The sequence below is a fragment of the Lolium perenne genome, chromosome 4 (assembly GCF_019359855.2).
Source record: "Lolium perenne isolate Kyuss_39 chromosome 4, Kyuss_2.0, whole genome shotgun sequence".
NCBI lineage: Eukaryota > Viridiplantae > Streptophyta > Magnoliopsida > Poales > Poaceae > Lolium > Lolium perenne.
Window position 1 is genome coordinate 36,408,299 of NC_067247.2, and position 19,814 is coordinate 36,428,112.

The 19,814-nt window shown below is 42.3% G+C and overlaps 3 protein-coding genes, 1 non-coding gene and 1 pseudogene across 5 annotated transcripts; 1 reads left to right on the forward strand and 4 right to left on the reverse strand.

Moving 5' to 3' along the window:
* Positions 1 to 4,987: 4,987 nt before the first annotated feature.
* Positions 4,988 to 9,837, forward strand: LOC127292162 (uncharacterized). 2 transcript variants are annotated; one of them, XM_071818544.1, is made up of 12 exons: positions 4,988 to 5,137; positions 5,305 to 5,770; positions 5,831 to 6,264; positions 6,985 to 7,109; positions 7,195 to 7,314; positions 7,436 to 7,523; positions 8,051 to 8,142; positions 8,252 to 8,356; positions 8,819 to 8,928; positions 9,223 to 9,310; positions 9,394 to 9,429; positions 9,516 to 9,837. In XM_071818544.1, exons 2-12 carry the CDS (start codon positions 5,337 to 5,339, stop codon positions 9,597 to 9,599), a joined length of 1,716 nt encoding a protein of 571 aa, XP_071674645.1. In that variant the 5' UTR covers positions 4,988 to 5,137; positions 5,305 to 5,336; the 3' UTR covers positions 9,600 to 9,837. The 2 variants fall into 2 exon arrangements, with proteins under 2 accessions (XP_071674645.1, XP_051177476.1); XM_051321516.2 differs by having other exon boundaries at positions 5,305 to 6,264.
* A 1,110-nt stretch (positions 9,838 to 10,947) lies between these two features.
* On the reverse strand, positions 10,948 to 14,112 carry LOC127292164 (disease resistance protein RPS5-like; annotated as a pseudogene).
* Positions 14,111 to 15,449, reverse strand: LOC139830458 (disease resistance protein UNI-like). The gene has a single exon (XM_071818545.1). It carries the CDS (start codon positions 15,071 to 15,073, stop codon positions 14,111 to 14,113), a length of 963 nt encoding a protein of 320 aa, XP_071674646.1. The 5' UTR covers positions 15,074 to 15,449.
* Positions 15,450 to 17,136: 1,687 nt separating this feature from the next.
* On the reverse strand, positions 17,137 to 19,374 carry LOC127292165 (small ribosomal subunit protein eS26). Its single transcript, XM_051321519.2, has 5 exons — positions 19,236 to 19,374; positions 19,055 to 19,147; positions 18,603 to 18,687; positions 18,382 to 18,512; positions 17,137 to 17,426 (listed from the first exon to the last, which is right to left on the reverse strand). Exons 1-5 carry the CDS (start codon positions 19,236 to 19,238, stop codon positions 17,313 to 17,315), a joined length of 426 nt encoding a protein of 141 aa, XP_051177479.1. The 5' UTR covers positions 19,239 to 19,374; the 3' UTR covers positions 17,137 to 17,312.
* On the reverse strand, positions 17,629 to 17,731 carry LOC127297784 (small nucleolar RNA snoR99). Its single transcript, XR_007849473.1, has one exon. It is a non-coding gene; the product is annotated as a small nucleolar RNA snoR99 (small nucleolar RNA).
* Positions 19,375 to 19,814: the final 440 nt, after the last annotated feature.

A 19,814-nucleotide genomic window follows, 5' to 3' on the forward strand; every position in this document is an offset into this window, starting at 1 on the left:
AATTTAAAATAAAGAAAAACTAATTGTACCGGGTTAAACTACCCACATGGTCACTGACCAGTGGGCCAGTGCCACGCTGGCTGCCATGGTGGCGTCGAGGTGGCACAGCTCATGGTGACCGGCGGCAGTGGCGATGGTCGCCGGCGGTACAGGGTTCCCGCGGATGTGCGCGTGTGTTGGATCGACTCAGGGCGACGCGCTGAACCAGAAGGTAGCGGCGCCCCCTCGAAAAGGTCGCCAGAGTGACTCTGGTGAGCTCTGTCTGCGGCGGTGCACGGCCGACTACGGCGGTGACACGCTATGGTGCATGCTGGGGCTAAATTAAGGGCTCGGGAGAAGCGCAAGCTCACAGTGATGCTTAGGGAAGGTTCGACGGCGGCGATTGTCGACGGTGGCGACGCCATTTTCCGATTTGCTGTGAGATACCGACGGAAGGGAACGGCGGTTCGTCGGCGACTGGAAGCTTCTCGGTGCGATTCCTCTTGCACGGTGGGCTTGTCGAGCACGGCGGTTTCAACGGTGGTCACGGCGAGGTCTGGGGCTTCCTCTATCGCCGACGATGAACGGAGGTTGGCGAGCTAGGGTTTTGGCATAGAGAGAAAATGGGACAGAGGAGGAAATCTGGAGCTGCTGTGCTTCGCTGGGCTTTTATACGGCGTTGGAGCACGCCTCGTCACGAAGCTGAGCCCTGGGAGGTCGCAAGCGAGACGACGAAGCCGAGCACGGCTTCGTGCTGTCTTCCATGCGAGACGAAGAGATGAGGACGACTTCGTCCTGAGATATTTCTCAGACGAAGGGGTACGGGCTGTGGTTTGGGCCGTGTGCTGGGTTGTTCTCTGGGCTGCTGCTGGGCTGCGTCGGCTTGGCTAGGTCCAGGTAAGTTTTTCTCTCCTTTTTCATTTTCTGTTTTATATTTTCTGTTTTCAATTCCATTTGTTGAATTCAAATTTGAATTCAATCCTACTTTGCAGATGTTTCTTTATATTTCAATTAGGACTTAATAACAAAGATCACTACATTGTTTTGTTGTTCTGAACATTCATTAAATATATGTGAGCTTTATTGATATTTCAATTAGTCATGAATTTTATGTACTTTTTTAGTTTCTTCTTCTTGTGGAATCAAATCTATTTTGAATTGTTTGAATTGATAATTTCTGCTCCAAGTTAGAAAGAATCATTAGGATTTGTCCTCTTATTTGATAATTTTCTTTCTTGCACAATATTTTATGTGACCATCTTTTTGTTAAGGCCTTGTAAGCATTATTATAATCCTATTTCAAAGTTAGCACTAGTGTTATATTTTAATAACACCATGAAATACCTAAGGTAGATACTACTCTCATTATGGGTTGATATTAATTATAAAGCTCAGTGGTTGATCACCACCATGGGTTTAATCATATAGTTTAGCTAGTGAGAAATTCTAGGGTTCTAATTATATTTACTTACTGGCAAATGGTTTGGAACTCAATTGTGAATTAGGTTTATAGTGGTGATCACCCAAGTGATGCACAACTAAGGTTGGGATATAGATTAGGGTTTTACTTGTGACCACTAAGTAATGCACAAGTTAATTTGAGACATGGAGATAGGTTCTATGTGGGGTTCAACACCACCCTACCTTGGCTAGGATTACTCTTCCTCCCCATTAACTTCTATTGCTATCCTCAATTTATCATTAGAGTGGCTATGGTTCTTTTTATAGTTAACTTTGGTTACAATGATGAATGGTTCCCACCATATAAAGTATAGAGGTTGACTCTAAGGTTTTCTTAGGTTCTTTAATTTATGCAATATAGATATGGTAGGATTCTACTTATGATCACCAAATGGTTCATAAGTAAAGGTTGGGATATAAGCCAAGGGTTGCTTACTAATGATCTCCTTATAATTTCATGTGGTGAATGATATCTATTTATCCTATTAGGATTTAACTTATCCTCACATAACTCAAGAGCATGATCATGGTTAGACATGATCAACTTGTTCTTGATATCATTACCTCAAGTTCTTAGGGTTTATGATCATCACTCAATTTATAATGATCAAGGTTTGGCTTCCTAAGGATCTCTCATTAAATAGGTTTCTCACTTCCATAATCAAGCATTGTCTTGATCAACTAGGGTATAGTACTTCTAATTTTCCTTCTTGAATGGGACTACTATGGTTGCCTCTAAAGTTTATATCCCAGGAGAATGCCTGAGATAATAACTTATGGTTCTACTTAAAGAATGATGATTTAATCATCAGGACATATGGATAGTTCTCTCCCTTAAATTTAAGTGTTGCCTCATCTATCTTGAGTATAACACCATAGGTTGAATTCTCTCATATAAGAATAGTTATTCTAGGGTTTATGGTGTACTCACAAGATCTCTTTAGGTATCTAGGCTAAGATTCCATTAGTCTAACTTAATTGGATTGGTTTCCTCCTTACTTTATCAATTCATGGATATAGTATTATTCCATGTGATATTAGGTTATCTCACCACTCCAAGGAAAATGGTTTACAACCTAATACTTTAGTTCAAAGGTTGTCCTTTATTCTTAAATAGGTAAAGCTTGGATTAGTATGAATGGTCTCTCTCATTTGGGAATGACTTGAATAATACTCTAGGGTTCTTCTTGAAGATGATGTTGTGATCATATGGATATTTATATCCAAGGTTTGCCTCAAGGTTTGTCATTGCTTCCCTAACTAAACTAGGACTCTCACCTCTTTAGGTTTGATGTAAAGCTATTTGGAATAGAGAAGAATATATACTTCTTAGTTGGATCTCCTTGTCTTGCTTCCAAGATTAAAGTAGGATGGATATCATAGGATTTATGATAAGAGCATGGATTAGTTAAAGATATGGAGAAGATAAGTGAAGAATAGTTTCTCCAGTTATTGTTACTTGATTTCCAATTAAGTGGATGTTCATATGTTATGGCAAGGATTACCATATTATAATCTTTTATAAGGTCAAGCAATTGATCATTGAGTAAAGTGTGGTTGTGTTGATTATTAGTTCCATTTGATCTAACCCCTTAGATCAAATCATCTCTACCCAAAACAAGGTTTTAACAAAGTCACATTGAGGTTTATAACGCTTGACTTGATGAGCTACTTCAATTTCACCAAGGTCAAGTGAAACTTCAGTTACTGTGACTGTTTTACTTTAAAGCGCGAAAATTCCCCATATTTTCTATGCATGAATGTAATGCACACATCTGTTTCCTCTATTTTTGTAACCCCAATACCTGGGATATTACATAAACGTATGGTGTGGAAAATGATGTTTGTTTGCGAAGAACAGTAGAGAACAATGATTGCAGTAGATTGTATTCAGATGTAAAAGAATGGACCGGGGTCCACAGTTCACTAGTGGTGTCTCTCCAATAAGAAATAACATGTTGGGTGAACAAATTACAGTTGGGCAATTGACAAATAGAGAGGGCATAACAATGCACATACATATCATGATGACTAATATGAGATTTACTTAGGGCATTACGACAAAGTACATAGACCGCTATACAGCATGTATCTATGCCTAAAAAGTCCACCTTCGGGTTAGCATCCGCACCCCTTCCAGTATTAAGTTGCAAACAACAGACAATTGCATTAAGTATGGTGCATAATGTAATCAACACAAATATCCTTAGACAAAACATTGATGTTTTATCCCTAGTGGCAACAGCACATCCACAACCTTAGAACTTTCTGTCACTGTCCCAGATTCAATGGAGGCATGAACCCACTATCGAGCATAAATACTCCCTCTTGGAGTTACAAGTATCAACTTTTGGGCAGAGCCTCTACTAGCAACGGAGAGCATGCAAGATCATAAACAACACATATATGATAGATTGATAATCAACTTGACATAGTATTCCATATTCATCGGATCCCAACAAACACAACATGTAGCATTACAAATAGATGATCTTGATCATGATAGGCAGCTCACAAGATCTAACATGATAGCACAATGAGGAGAAGACAACCATCTAGCTACTGCTATGGACCCATAGTCCAAGGATCAACTACTCACATATCAGTCCGGAGGTGATCATGGTGATGTAGAGTCCTCCGGGAGATGATTCCCCTCTCCGGCAGGGTGCCGGAGGCGATCTCCTGAATCCCCCGAGATGGGATTGGCGGCGGCGGCGTCTCTGAAACTTTTCTCGTATCGTGGCTCTCGATAATAGGGTTTTCGCGACGGAGAGTTTAAGTAGGCGGAAGGGCAGAGTCGGGAAGCGCACGAGGGGCCCACACCACAGGCCGGCGCGGGCCCCTCCTTGGCCGCGCCGCCCTGTGGTTTGGCCGCCTCGTGGCCCCACTTCGTATGCTCTTCGGGCGTTGATTTCGTCCAATTCCGAGAATATTTCCTTTGTAGGATTTCTGAAACAAAAAACAGCAGAAAACAGGAACTGGCGCTTCGACATCTCGTTAATAGGTTAGTGCCGGAAAAGATGTAAAGTGTGTACAAAACATGTGAGTATTGTCATAAATCTAGCATGGAACATAAGAAATTATAGATACGTTTGAAACGTACCAAGGGACTTTAATTTGATAAGCACGCAATATCTCAGTGTGAAATAGGTTGTATTATGGGCTAAACAAAAAAGACAAAATCTGACTAGGTTTGAAAGTGCGTTGTTCACACACCTAGGTCTATAATTCTATCTTTTTTGTGTAGTGTAGAATACAACATATTTCGGATTTATGCTTTGCACGCTCGAGATATACAGCATTGCATATATATATACATATATATATATATATATATATACATATGCATATGTTTCTCATAATTGTAGAAACTTTGTAAATACATTTTTTGAATGTTCAAAATAAAATGGCTATAGTGAGCCCAGGAGTAAGCCGGGCCCACTGTAAAAACATCACTACTACAAAGGAAGGCCCGTGTCTTTCAGAACTGCAACGGCCCAGACGAGTCTCGCGGTTCTCATCCCATCTGCGCCGTCGGATTTGCATCCAACACACCAAAGGAAAACCTGACGCCACAGCAGAGCACACGCGCCTCTGTTCAGTTCGTTCTGCGACTGCCCGCTCTCACCAACGCCTGCCCGCCGCCGCCCCCGCCAGGCGCGACAGCAACGCGGCCTCCGTCCGTCCGCCGCCTCCGGTGAGCGCACTACTCCGTCTCCCTCTCCACCTCTCTAGTCGCGCCTGCAGAGGAGATCGCTTCCTTCTTCCCTGTTTCCGCCAGGCATTACACCGAACACCTTCCGTGCAGGCGCGCGCGCATGCTCTGAGGAAGCGAGAGTCCAACATGTTGTGCTTTCTGCGCAGGTGATTCTCGTCAAAAAAAAAGGTGGAAAGAAATGCCGCTCCGTGTTCGGTTGAAATGGCAGCAAACGAGCACGGCGAGCCAGCTGAGAACCAATAGGAGCTTGGGCGGCGGCGGCGGCGGCACTGGGATGGCCGGTGGGAAGATGAGAAACAGAAGGGACGATGCCAAAGAGAGAGGAGGAACTAGGTCTGGTGGACGGGACAGTGGAGAGCGAGAAGAGCGCGGTGGGCGCGGGCGCGGAGGGATGGAGCAGAAGAGGTGGCGGAGCGAGGCAGGATCTCAAGGGGATGCGAGGAGGAGCGCGTCGGGGTTTGACAGCAGGAAGAGGAAGTTTGATCATGATTCCGGGTACGGTGGTGACAATGATTCATCATATTCTACATCAAGGACGACAGGAAAGTACCCTTCCACTGGAACCCGTGGCAAGTTTTCTGCTAGAGAAGGCGATGGATTTAAGCCTCGGAGGTCAGAAGGCGGTGGATTTAAGCCTCGAAGATCAGAGGGCGATGGATTTAAGCCTAGGAGATCAGAAGGCGATGGATTTAAGCCTCGGAGATCAGAAGGGGATGACTTTCGACCAATGAGAAGGAGTAGCAGCAAGGTTTCTGGTACAGGTACAGGGGATAAGGGCCGGTCGATGCTCTGTATGAATTCGCAAGCCTCCAAGTGGAAGAAATTTGACAAGGATATCAGAGCCGATCGTCGAAATGATGCCGATTTGGATGACCATGTTGCTGGAAGCAGGAAGTCTGATGAGTCAGGCCAGATGACTGAAGAGAAGCCCCGTGCTCGTCCTACTCGAGTGCTGGACAAGACTGGGAAGAAACTAAGGGTCTTTAAGAAGGATTCAGTTTCTGATTCTGAGGAAATTGCTCCTCCTAAGAAGAGAAAACGAATGAAACTAGATCGTTATGACACATCAAACAAACGAATTGAGGACGCAACTCCCAAAGAAGATGGTACGTATGTTATCTTGCCATTTTTTAAATGATGCACAGGATTCATTTATACGTACATACATCATGTTTCATGTACATGGCCCCTCAAACCTGTGATAGTAAAACAGCAAACCCTCTCATGGATAGTTTCTTGCACTGCCCCTGAAAATAGCGTTAGTGCTTTACATTTCTTATCTGAAGTGCATGGTAGCAGAAGAAGAAATCTTCCTTGTTGTTTAAATACAGTTACAGAGCTCAGGATATCAAGAACATTAGCGCAACTTATGTATACTACTGAATATGAAAATATGCTTAATCATATCCCATAAAGTTCGAATAACTATATATATCATATTGTGATCATAGGCCTTTCTTAAAATGCTATGGAATATTTGAAGAAACCCAGATAAAAAAACATACACACTAGAACCACTTACAAAGTTACAAGTTCTGGTTGTATTCATTGTATGCAATATCCCCCTTTGACAAGTATCTATGCACACGGTATTTTGTAGCATTGTTGATTCAAACACGCTCTTCTTTCAACTGATAACATCACAAATTTGAATATTTGATACATTATTTGATTGTTTCCTTTGTGGATTTTTTCCTCCGAACTTATTAGTGCATCACCCACTTATAATTTCTTTACTTATTTGAAAATGTTAGTCCTCTGAGGAAAGTTTCTAATCATCAATCTGATACTTTCGTTTTAATATTTCCATCTTCTTTCCTTTTTAGTTTGCATAACAGGGAAGATTCCAGAAAAGATTACACCTGAACCTGAAGAGACTGAAATGTCCATAAATGCTAAATTTCGTGATGTACAGCCAAGTTCTTCAATCCTCTCATATGTTGAAGATAATGTAAACACTATTACCTCCTCATACCTCTGTTCAAGTGTTTGGCTTTATGAATGCATGTCGAAAATCATTTTAATGTTCTTTGCAGCTACTAGGTCGTAGGCGTCTAATCGACATAAAAAATGCTGGCTACAATACCAAGCTTTCTGCTCCTCTGGATAATGTCCCCTTCTCAACCAGAATTGAACGTGACCGCATAGAAGACAGTGTAAGAAAGATAGCATACAATGCAGATTTTTTTTTTATTCTTTTTATTTTAGTCATTTGTTTCTTGGTACCATATGATTTTAGGTTCTATATGATTGTTGCTTACAACGAACTATCAACAGGTGTTCAGAAATCATTTGGACTTCTTTGCTGCTGCAAAGATCCCATCATCATTCCCTCCTCCTACACTTCCAGAGATAGCATTTGCAGGTACGTCCTAGGGAATAACTTATGATATTAGTTCCATCTCCCCTTTCGGATATTTATCAATCATATCATTTTGATGCACTGTGTCTGGATGAAGTATAGTTTAGATCATTCTTTGTATATCTGGTATTCCCTACTATGTGTTGCAATTAATGGAGCAATTTTTTCATTCAAAACTTGTGTTTTGTTGGTTCAATGACATTATCTCACTGAACAATGATGATGAATTGCACATCAACATGTTGTCAACGTTCAGCCATCTTATGTCCTGCTCAACTCATTTAGTACTGCTCCTTTTGTCTATTCCTTTTCTTCATGTCAGTTGAACATCTTGGCATCTAGCTGAGTTTGAAACTTTGATTAGGATTTTATATGCTATTTTTTTGTCAAAGACAATGCTGTGTTTGGAGTCTGTAGAATCCTTTACTGAAATCAAATGTAGTATCTGACCTATCTGTAAATCCCTTTTTTTCTTTAAGTGTTTCAATTCTGCCCTAACAACCTTGTTTCTTAATTTACTGAAATTCAAGGGGTATCAAATGTTGGGAAATCTTCGCTACTTAATGCACTTACAAGACAATGGGGTATTGTGCGAACATCCGATAAGCCAGGGCTTACTCAAGTAAGTTTAATAAACCATTAAAGCTTGAATTTCTTTTTTTTAACTAATCAGCGGTGTGAAACAATTAATTTTTGTATTTGTATTACAAACTATTACTTCTGAATTACAGAGTATAAATTTCTTCAAGCTTGCATCGAAGTTGTGCCTTGTTGATTTACCTGGATATGGTTTTGCTTATGCAAAGGATGAAGTTAAAGAGTCATGGCAGGAGCTTGTAAGTATCCAATCTGATTAATTTTATGATAAATCATGTCTCCTTGCATGAACTTGGGGCTGCTGACCTCTGCTCACAGTTCTATGGTAAATACTTGTAGATCATATAACTCTCGTACATTGGTAGTGAAATTCGCTTAGCTCTTGCTTTACAATGTTTATGAGGACTGCTCTTGATCTCTTGTTTTAATACATATTGAACATTCGGTTTGCTTGTCCAACTGAGAACAATTTGAAATCAAGAACTGAGTATCACTTCACAATGTGTGTGTACGATCACATAATTATACGAACTATCTCCTTGGTGCCCACACAGTATTCTTGATGATTTGCATATAACCACTGGACCTGTATGTCAAATAAATATCTCGTTTTATTTTTAACTCTTGAAGACATAAGCTTTAAACATGTGTCTATTGGTTATAGTTATTCTTAGTTCTTACAAGCACTCTGAAATTTGCAGGTGAAGGAGTATGTTTCGAACAGGGTTGGTCTAGATAGAGTGTGCCTTCTTGTGCACACTAAACGTGGAATGAAACCATTGGACTACGAGCTTATAGATCTAATGGAAAGGTTTGTTTAAATCCATCTTTACATCCTTACAGAAGCAGTCTTCATATCTATTTTCCTTTTTCTTCATAATGTAATAATGTTTAGTTTTGCTCCTCCGTAATCTTAATTATAGTACATCATTGTCAGTTAAGAAAAAACATAGCTGTCAGTGCAACAAAATTGTGTACTGAAAGTAAGGCATATTTTCTCTGAAATTCATCATTTGGTTAAAACATTTGCTTAGGTTTACGGTGACATATATCGCGATGTTACATTTGGTTCTGCGAATGATATAATTCAAATACACTGTTGCAGGTACAAGACACCGTACCAGATTGTACTAACCAAGACTGATCTGGTTTTCCCTATAGATGTTGCTCGCCGTGCTATGGAGATCCAAGAGGTTCTCGTCCTCCCTTCCCCCTCCTTTTCTCCCGTGTGCATTTCTTGATTGCCTAACGTAACCTCTCATTTCATCAACTGCAGAGCCTGAAAAAGAACAAGTCAGTCATAAAGCCGGTGGTGAGCTCCTGAATCATTCGATCACCTCACTTGTGTCGTGTGTACCCATGAACCATATCATTCTGATTTGGTGATATTTCTTGTAGATGATGGTGAGCTCCAAGACAGGAGCCGGCATACGCAACCTGAGAGGCATGCTCGGAAAGCTAGCCCGCTTCATCAAACCATAGCCAGGTGACAAGACAACTCATCCTGGACTGCGCGATTCCGAGAGATTAAAGGGTCAAATGCCTTGGGCTTTTAGGCGTTAGAGTTCCTTCCCAGGTAGTATAGGGTAGCATGTTGTATCTTGAGCTAAGATTTGTATTAGCAACACATTTTCCTGTCTAAGGGAATGAGATTATATATATCATGCTGGTCGTTACATAATAAAGCTGAGTGCAGAGATGTATCATTTGGATATTATTACATTATTTCCACATGTCAATACTCGAAATGCATAGAGCTTTTGTTTCTCTCACGCAAGAACCAGAGCCTGATTCTTAGAAAGCAGCTGGAACATGATGGAAGGCTTTTCGCTTCCGTGCTGTCAGAAATGCTTGAGGATCACTCTTGTAGAAAATGCTTCTTATCAAGGAGTATTATTAGCTAGGCTTTGATCTTACTCCGAAATTTACAGAACCAGAGTACATATGTGAGCTGTACACTGCGCTTTCTCACACCAAGAAAGTACAGCTGCGTGCACGCGGCAAGCAGCTGATGGAAAATACCGTGCTGTGGGCAGTGGGCTAACAAGAAACTCAACTCTCAAGACCTCCCCAAAGTAATCATCGAGGGGCGTTGCACACAATGATGTCCCTACATACACATAAACCTACATACTAAGTTTTTTTATAAATACACCTCGTATGAACGCCGTTACCATAAGCGCCTGCAGTGCATCTCGCCTTCTTTTCTCGTCAGGTATTTTCGCTGCCTCCAGTTAGTAAGTTGGTCGATCACATGCTAATGTAACTCTTGTCTGTTCAGTATCGATCCAGTTCTCCAATGGAGACGACGATGAAGAAGATGAAGATGTCATGGCCGGAAGTGGTGGGATGGCATGTTATGCCGGCGGTGAGCAAGATCCACGCCGACCGGCCGGACCTGGAGATCGAGGTCCACCGCAACGGCAACCGCGTGCCGCTGGAGCACAACATGAAGCGCGTCCGGGTGTTCACCACCACCGGAGGTCACGATGGGATCGTCGCCAGGATGCCCGTCGTGGGCTAGCCAGCCCACTGCATCCGTCAACATCAGTGCTTGCGTGCTCGCTCTACACATTCTCAGACTCTAATTTTATTTTCCGGAACAGAAATAAACACATCTGATCGTGTGATGCTACGTACGATTGTGTGCTCCATGCATGTTTACACAGGATAATCAATTGCTTGTTATAGACGACCCCTCTTGTTCCATTCCTGGCTCCGCTGAAAGGAAAGCACAAACAACAACTCAGAACTCAGAAGCCACACGAAGCATTATTTTCCAGTGTGCACGGTATAAACATGAAAGCACATTTTTCCATAGAAGGTAGTATTTACATTTTCGTTACAGAAAGCTAATGTTACAGGCTTACAGCTGCACATAGGTACAAAACAATGTTGGGGACCTTGGATATTGTCTACAAGGATTGCTAGTCGTATCTAACATGAAAGTTACATTTCATCCATATTCGGTCCAAATTTAAGAGATGTCTGTAGGAAAGTTTTGATGCCTTCTTCGCATTCCAGTCCCTCCCAGCATTGAACATCATCCAGCCATAGTTCCTTCAGCTTTAGTGGCAAACTGTCCAACTGGAAAGGAAGCCTCTTCAGTTTTGGACAGTTATAAATCACAAGTCGCTCTAGGGACGGGAATTGCATACCGTTATCCCCAATAGTGTCCAATGAGCCGTGATCAATAAGACGGAGAAACTTGAGGCAAGGAAATGTTTTTGTCCTCTCTTGTGGATTGCACAATTTGTCACCATGGCACCTCATAAATGCTTGCACCATGGAGCGACAGTAAACTATATGGAGTTGTTCAAGGCGAGGCAAATACATCACCCAAGAGAGGTGCAGTAGAGCGGGGCAGTCAAACAAGTCCAAAAAAGTGAGCCTTGGAAATATGGAGGTTGGGGTTGCTCCTATCCATGATATCTCCTTCAATAGTAGCATACCAATCATGCGGAGCTTGTTGAGGGCAACGAAATGGCTATTTGATTGCTGCGTATCATGTCTTACTATTATTTGTTTCAGGCTGAAGCAGAATCTGATATCCAGTTCATACAACGTCCTTTGTGCAAAGTTATTTGATAGAATATCACCGAGAAATAATGCACTTCTATCGAGTTCCATCACACTCAAATATCTAACTGGGAGGTTAGCCGCTTCCCTTAGTGACTCCAACTCAGCAAAACCTAGGGCCTCAGCACCAAGCGCTTTCAACTGAGGTAGGGTGCCCAACTCTCGGAATAGTACTCCAGGGTTAAAGTACGCAGGAGCTTCCTCATAAGGTGCCCACATAGTCCTCAAGTCTATTACTTGCATTGCTTTCAGGCTAGACATGACCTCAATTGGTATTGTCCGTATGCCATTAGAGGTTAGATACAAGAACTTGAGGCTGGTGAGGTTTCCAAAACATTGAGGCACTTCTGCTCCTAGAAGTAGATTTTCTGACAAATCAAGGTACTCTAGTTTTCCCAATGAACATAATTCTTCCGGTATCTTCCCGAGACTGTTATTACTCAAATCCAAATATGTCAGTGAAGTGCAATCCTTTATCGAAAAAAAATTACTCAAATCCAAATATGTCAGTGAAGTGCAATTCTTAATTGCCTAAGCAATTATGCTTTGATCCAAATTGTTGTTTCGAAGGCACAATATCTTCAATTTCATGGGATAAGGATTAAACTTGATAGGAACAAGTTGGGTCACTTCGTTAGACATCAACGAGATGCACTCAGCTTTCCAAGGGATGATAAATGTTTTGTCTTTGCCAACTGGTGCAGGGACACTCCATTTTTCATTGTTCTCACCACAGTCACAAGAGATCCATATAGCCATATCACGAATCACATCATGCACTGTAACGAAACCATACCAATCACCCCAACCCTCTAGCAAACATACAGCTGTAAGTTCAGCTATCAGACTATATGATTTTCTGAAGGAAGATTCTATGTCCTGCTCGTTCACTATAAGCCCATCCAGCATTGAGCAAGGTCAACTTTGAGAATCTTGGCATCCTCAGGCCACATTACACAAGTCAAAAAACAATCTCTGAAGGTATTGTTTCTTAAATTGTCATAACTATACTTCAGCTGCCTAAAAACATTAGTTTCCATACCCAGTTCTAGTGTGTCTTTGTCATCGGTGCAACATGATTGTTGCATATATTGGATGGCAGTTTCCCATTGAGCCGTATCTTTTTGATACATTGATGTTCCAATAGTTGTCAAAGCTAATGGCAAGCCTTTTAGTTCCTTCATAAGTTCTCTAGCAAGAGCTACAATATGGGGACTTGAAAGAGTTTCAGCACCAATATTTTCCTCAAATAGCTGCCATGCCTCATGCTCCTGCATATATGACACTTTTAACTCTTCCATGACCTTCATTTGGCCACAAACTTTTCTTAATCTTGTTGTTAGCACCACTTTCCTGTTGAGGTTGTTTACATTCCCAAGGGGATAGGGTATGCCAACATCTTGTAGATTAATTTGGTCCCATAGGTCATCCAATAGTACAAGAAAGCTTTTCGCCTTCATGTACTCACGTATGGTAAGACTTTTAGATTCCAGTCCAGTACGTTGCAGTCCGAGCCTTTCAATGATTTGTGTTTGGATCTTTTCAACTGAGCACCCTCTAGAGGCAGTTACAAAGAGAACAAAACTAAAGGTCATGCCCTCTCCAAATGAGTTATTGATATTTTTTAGAAGATGTGTTTCCCGACTCCGCCTGGACCCCATATTCCAATCATTCCTACTGCGGGGTCATCCTTAATGTACCGGAGAGCATCTTGAAGTTGAAGGTTCTTGGCTGACATAGATGGAGCAGGTACCTCTTGTACAGGTGGTGGCATTGACTCAACAGCAAAAGTAATGGGACAACTACTGAGACATTGTTGAACCTGATGAAGCTTCTCAAGTGCCAGCATAGTAACATCCTTCTTAAACTTGTAGTCCACAGAGATTACATGTACATCATTGATAATGATGGCCACTTTTTCCAGCCATCTGTTCACCTCATGTGTTGATGTCTTGCCTTCTCGCTCGGCATTCTCAATTTTCTGACGGACATCGTTTCTCTTTGCAACCAAGTCTTTGGTCAAATCCTCAAGATTCTCCACAATTCTTTCCTCCTTCAGGTTTTAAAATAACACGTGTATTTTAGTACTCAATAATGGCATTAAAACTTTAGAAATTTGAGTTTTGATGCAAGCACTTACCATACATAATGGGTTATCCTTTCGAAGGTTTGATCTCTTTACAGCATCAATGGCAACTTCCCACTGCCTTGCATCTCTGTTTCTTCGCATTATCTTCCCAAAATGTATCAGCTCTGATGGCTGGTCCATTAGTTCTCTTACAAGATCCTTAGCAAGTACCCCAACGTGGGGATCGGCATAAAGATTCTCCTCACCGAAATTGTGTTCAAATAGCTTGCACGCCTCCTCTTCTTCCAAACCAAGCACTTGTATATATTTATCCACACCCATCAGATCACATATGGATTGTGATATTGACGTGACTACCACTTTCCTCTGTACCTTTTTCCTCTGCACCTGGCGAGTACCTTGCGCAGCTAACACAACTCTTACAACTCCGGGTCTCAAAAAAAAAAAAAACTCTTACAACTCCAAGAGGATATGGAATGCCAACTGCTTGAAGGTCTAGCTGCACACGAAGGTCATCCACCAACAGCAGAAAACTTTTTTTCCTGAGCAGTTCAGATATCCTGGTAGCTTGAGTTGCCACATCATCATGCTGGTTTATACGGAGCCTGTTTGTGATTTGAACTTGAATATTTTGTACCGTGCAGTCATAGGAGGCTGTAACAAAGATAAAAAAATCAAAGGAGAGGCCTCCAAGAAATGAATCATTCATCTTCTTGAGAAAACGTGTTTTCTCATCTCTATCTGGACCCCATATTCCAATCACTCCCACAGCGAGATCACCCTTAATGCACCTGAGAGCATCCCGAAGAGTATCCTCTCCGCTTGGCGGAACTTGAACACTGTGGGTGGACAATTCTTCGACAGGAGGTGGAGGTCGCACGCGTGTGACATTATCAGGTAGAGGTGTGCTACTGATATAGTTTCTCACAGTAGCCACCTTCTCAGCTGCTTGCTTGCTGGTTTTATAGTTTCCCCAACAATTGAGGGAGCACCCAAAAATCATGCACCTCTCACCAAAAGACTTGCGGTTTTCCGCTTCTTCGGATATGGCTTCCTCCGCCCTTTGAACCCACTTATCTGCTTCAACCGTCGGCATCAAGCCATTCCGGGAACCATCCGTGATTCTTTCTTCGACACGACGCAGGTTGCCATCCAAAGTCTCAGTTTCAATCCTGTGATTCGTCACGTTTGTGCGAGCAGTGAAGCAATACGTGGCATGTGTTGAAAAGAGTGTATAGAATGGACTTCCGAACCAGAGACCAAGATTCGCAAGGGTGACAATTGTCATTGTTGGCAATTTGGCACTGATCTGAAGAAAAGGTCCTGCAGGACAATTGATGCGTCTCTATCATGTATATAGCAAGGAAAAACAGCAATCAATTAACTTTATTAAAATCATAGACTGCAGGCAATGGCAAATGAAGCGCGGGTTTTGAGATACTCATAAATGCAAGGGATCACGATTGGGTTTTGTTATTACTACAACTGGTGCAGTGGAAATATTAGTAAGAACACTGGATGCAACCGAATGTATCTTCCGTAGTTGTACATGTTAAGAGATCCCTATTAACTGATTACGATCTTGGGGCAGTTTTGTTTCAAAAACTTTTCTACCAACTGATCAAGATCAACATATCCAAATCTTGGTGTAACAAGAGTTAAGAAACGAAGCCCAACAACTCGGCAATCCACTTATAGACATCAACAGAAAGAACCATTTATCTCTGCCATCACTAAATCATTTTGAAGCAGCAATAACATTTTTTTTCCTTTTCAACGGTGTCCAGGTGTGTCCTTGGTGTGGTGTTGGTATCTGCCTCGGGAACGAGAAGACTAATAAATTCATCAAATAGGAGAATTGTATGCTAGCATAAGACGATGTAGGCTATATATATGTACCACGCTTTAGAGCTATGTCAATTGGAGTTCTGGAGATATGTCCGATTGTTAAGAAGCTTGAACTTGAACAGATAAAAAGATAACCGACTGGGCTTTGTTGAGTTCGCGCTTTGTTACTACTGCCACTAGCACACTGTTAGACGATTGGAAATCTTGTGTGATACTATTAGCAAGAGCACTGGACTGGATGCTAACGGAGATCCCTATGAAGAACTTTTCCAGCAACGAATTGACATCTATATAAAAATCTTTTTTTGACAATAGCTAAGTAATGAAGCCAACAAACAGGTGGTGTGTAATTGTTACCGATAAGTCGGGTGAGAACAGATTGAAACTGTTGGTGTTTGTTTCGCCTTGTCCCGCATAGACGACTTGGCGTGGCGACCACCTCCCTTCCCAGCGCCGGTGCCAGGGTGGTCGTTGTAGAGGCCAACGTCGAGCTCCTTGGGACTCACACGAAGAGGATGAGCTCAACGCCAAGGAGGTTGAGCTCCTTGGCTTTGCGAGGTGCTTCTGGTGCTCGAACTACAGCTTCACGTACGCCGCCCTCAGGAAGAGGATGAGGAGCAGAAAAACTTTGGTGGAAATAAGATGCATGTCAGGAAGACTGGAAGAGGACGAGGATGCAACAGAGAAACTTGACCTGGCACATCTGGTCAGTCCCAGTCAGTCCTAACACCAACACACGCTTCAACCTTACTGCGTGGTAGACCAGACGTGTAGAAAAACTTAACATTTCACGATTTGAAAAATCCCCAACAGATTATTCATAAAAATAAATACGAAATGTCAGTTTTCATGAAAACTTTTGGAATTTCATTCTGCAACGTCTTCATGTAACCTATTCCAGAGAATATGTTAACAAACTAGAGAAGGTGCTGTATCTATGTTGTCATGGCATTTTCTGTCAGCTGGATTTTACTTCCAGTTCACTGATGCGGAGCAAACACAACAAACAAAGCTTTGGCTGGGTGGAACAAGAGGTGCAAGATGGACGTGCAATGATGCTGAAAGAACAGAACAGACCTGAAACTTATGTGAGTGATAACAGACTGCACTAACAGACATTTTTAAATGCATACATTGAGGAATCATAATAGGTAACCACAAACGAACCAACAGTTTTCATCTCATATTATACGTAGCAATGAAATTAAACCCGAGCACAGATTGTGCTTGACAAACTTTCAGTACGACCGATTACAGCAAAAACATAGTAGATCAATATCTAGAGACAGGAACTAGGGCAGCAGACAGGAAGCAGAGCATTCCACTGATGCAGAGCAAACACAACAAACAAAGCTTTGGCTGGGTGGAACAAGAGGTGCAAGATGGACGTGCAATGATGCTGAAAGAACAAAACAGACACGAAACTTATGTGAGTGATAACAGACTGCACTAACAGACATTTTTAAATGCATACATTGAGGAATCATAATAGGTAACCACAAACGAACCAACAGTTTTCATCTCATATTATAGGTAGCAATGAAAATAAACCTGATCACAGATTGTGCTTGACAAACTTTCAGTACGACCGATTACAGCAAAAACATAGTAGATCAATATCCAGAGACAGGAACTAGGGCAGCAGACGGGAAGCAGAGCATTCCCAATCTAGACTACAGCTACACGCGGGGAGCAGGAGCAGCACCAGGAACAGCACCAGCAGGGGCACCACCTGGTCCACCAGGGCCGCCAGCACGGGGAGGGCCTCCCTGTCCAGGCCTGGGGCCGTCATCCTGTAGGCAAGTTCCAGATGAGGGGAAACATTAGTGAATGTTTTAGAAAGATAATCAACCAAACAATTACATAAAGAAGGCTGTTACATCTGGCTAACAATACTGAAAATTGTGAACAACAAGAGTAGTAAAATATCACATCCTCTAATGATCAGCTAGAAACAGGAAGTTTTAGCAGACAAAGTGAAGGAGATGGTTATAAAAATATTCCATCCGTTAATGATCAGCTAAAAATAGAAGGTTTTAGCAGACAAAGTGAAGAGGATGGTTATCAGATGTAAGGGACTGCTTCATCCCAGAGGCAATTTCACTTAATAGGCCGATGGGGCAGACAAGAAGTCCCACAGAGTAATGAAATAAAAAAAAGGACATGTAGTAAGTTAGGCAAACAAACTTACAGAGCTGGTTACAAAATATTCAACCCACTAATGATCAGCTAAAACAGAAGATCCCAACAGAAAAAGAGGAATGTACTCAGATGTAAGGGACTCATCACACAGCAATTACACTTTGTAAAGAAAATGTGGCACATAAGAAATTCGACAAACTAGAGTAAGTAGAACTCATAGTTAAGTAGTTAAACTACACATACAAATACAAGCTAGCTTCCAATACTGTAGAACACTAGCTACCAATACATACAAATGTAACAGAATATTTTTCACAAATGTGTGCACTCAGGAAGTAATGACTGAACTAGAAATCAGTCATCAAACATAAGCCTGCAATGCATCAAACATGGTAAATTTATGCTTCCGTTGACGCATCCATTGCAACAGATATGCGAAGAATGCAACGCCAAAAGCAACAGATAGGGTAGTAGAGAATTATTAATCATGGCAAACTATAAATTCAGGACAGTGAACTAGCAGCTAAAGACCTATGCAACACCATTAATCAAAAGGTCGATAACTAATAAATTGATATTGAATAAAAGGAGGTTGTTGAATTATACCCTGCGCCTGAACCGCTGCGGAGGCTCACGGTTCCTCCTGTTCTCACGGGAGCGGACACGGACAATGTGAGCATGGATGGCGCAAGAGACACAGTGGTGCACCTTGGCGTACAGCTTGGGAAGAACATATCCTGCATAAAAGAACACAGAATGTGGCGTTTTCAGTAAGCAGTAACTAGAAACAGATAGCAAAGAACAAATGTTTACAAGTGATATAGTACCATCATGCACGCAAGCCTCCTGCACATCTCTGACTGCAGCCTGCTCAACAATGTTCCTGACCAAGAAACGCTTGATAGCCTTGTCCTGTGCAGAATAAGAGCTTATTGTTAGATATCATGTTACTATGAAGCACACATAACTTAACTAGTATCAACAGTTGACTAGACAACCATAAGAACAAATAAAACCTATAACCTACACATGGATGGGAACATCACTGTTCAGCCTAGGAGAAAATCCAGACAGCAACATTCCACATCAAACAACATATTAACAAAACCATGCTAGAGCAGTATTTTCGAACCGTGAGATACAGATCGGACCATAGGAATAACGCTAGAGTAATCGCATCCGTGAAATGGTTAGCCTACTACTAAAACAACCCGATCTATAACTACCCACCACAAACAAGCCTCGCATCCGGGTAAGGAAAGGAATGGAGAAATCTCACCTTGGGGCAGCACTTGGCGCAGTTGGAGCACCGGATGTACTTGACGTGGCCGCGGCCGTGCTTGTTGCGCCCGCCGTTCCTCCGCTTGAACGTCTGCAACACACGGCAAACAACGGTGAGGCAACGCAAACGACGGCGACGAGATCCGTGGGGAGACGGGATCTGAGGCGGCGGAGCTTACCATGGTTGCGGCAAGGTGGGGAGGCGCCCGGCAGAGGCAGTGCGCGAGGAGGTTCTAGGGTTGCGGCGGCGGCGTGGGTGCGGAGGAGGAGATGGTGCGACGTTTAAGTAGTGCGCATGCTGGGCTTGGCGGGCCGCGAAGGGGTTCTGGGCTCGTGGGCCGTATGGAGCCTAGGTTAGGCCGGCGTCTAAGTGTTAGTGTGCCCGGTTAGTCCCTGGCCCATGTTTCAGTTTTTCAGGGCTGTGCCTTTAAAAACGGGCCCGGATGCGTGTATGATTTCCGCATCAAACGGGCCCGAGATGAGTAGTTTTTTTTTTCCAGCGCCACAAGGTGACAAGACATCGAGAGGCTTTGTTTGGATGCAGACATCGAGAGGCTTTGTTTGGCAATGCATTCGTTCCAATGCCAATATCACACGATATTGACACTGAGATTGAATATTTGAGCATTTGGAAGCAGACTTGATGTTCGGGTTGAATCTCAAACGAAAATGTGTGACACCCTTTTTTTTGAACGAGGGATGGTCCAGAGGGACCTAGAAGTTGTTATTTCAACTATGGCATCAAAAAGTACATGTAG

Coding starts and splice junctions, on each gene's coding strand:
- LOC127292162 (XM_051321516.2), top strand. CDS start 5,337: ATGCCGCTCCGTGTTCGGTTGAAATGGCAGCAAACGAGCACGGCGAGC. Junction 7,110..7,194: donor TCTCATATGTTGAAGATAAT/GTAAACACTATT, acceptor TGTTCTTTGCAG/CTACTAGGTCGTAGGCGTCT. Junction 8,143..8,251: donor ATAAGCCAGGGCTTACTCAA/GTAAGTTTAATA, acceptor TCTGAATTACAG/AGTATAAATTTCTTCAAGCT.
- LOC139830458 (XM_071818545.1), bottom strand. CDS start 15,073: ATGACAATTGTCACCCTTGCGAATCTTGGTCTCTGGTTCGGAAGTCCA.
- LOC127292165 (XM_051321519.2), bottom strand. Junction 18,688..19,054: donor GCGCCAAGTGCTGCCCCAAG/GTGAGATTTCTC, acceptor TATTCTGCACAG/GACAAGGCTATCAAGCGTTT. Junction 17,427..18,381: donor CGCAGCGGTTCAGGCGCAGG/GTATAATTCAAC, acceptor ACTTGCCTACAG/GATGACGGCCCCAGGCCTGG.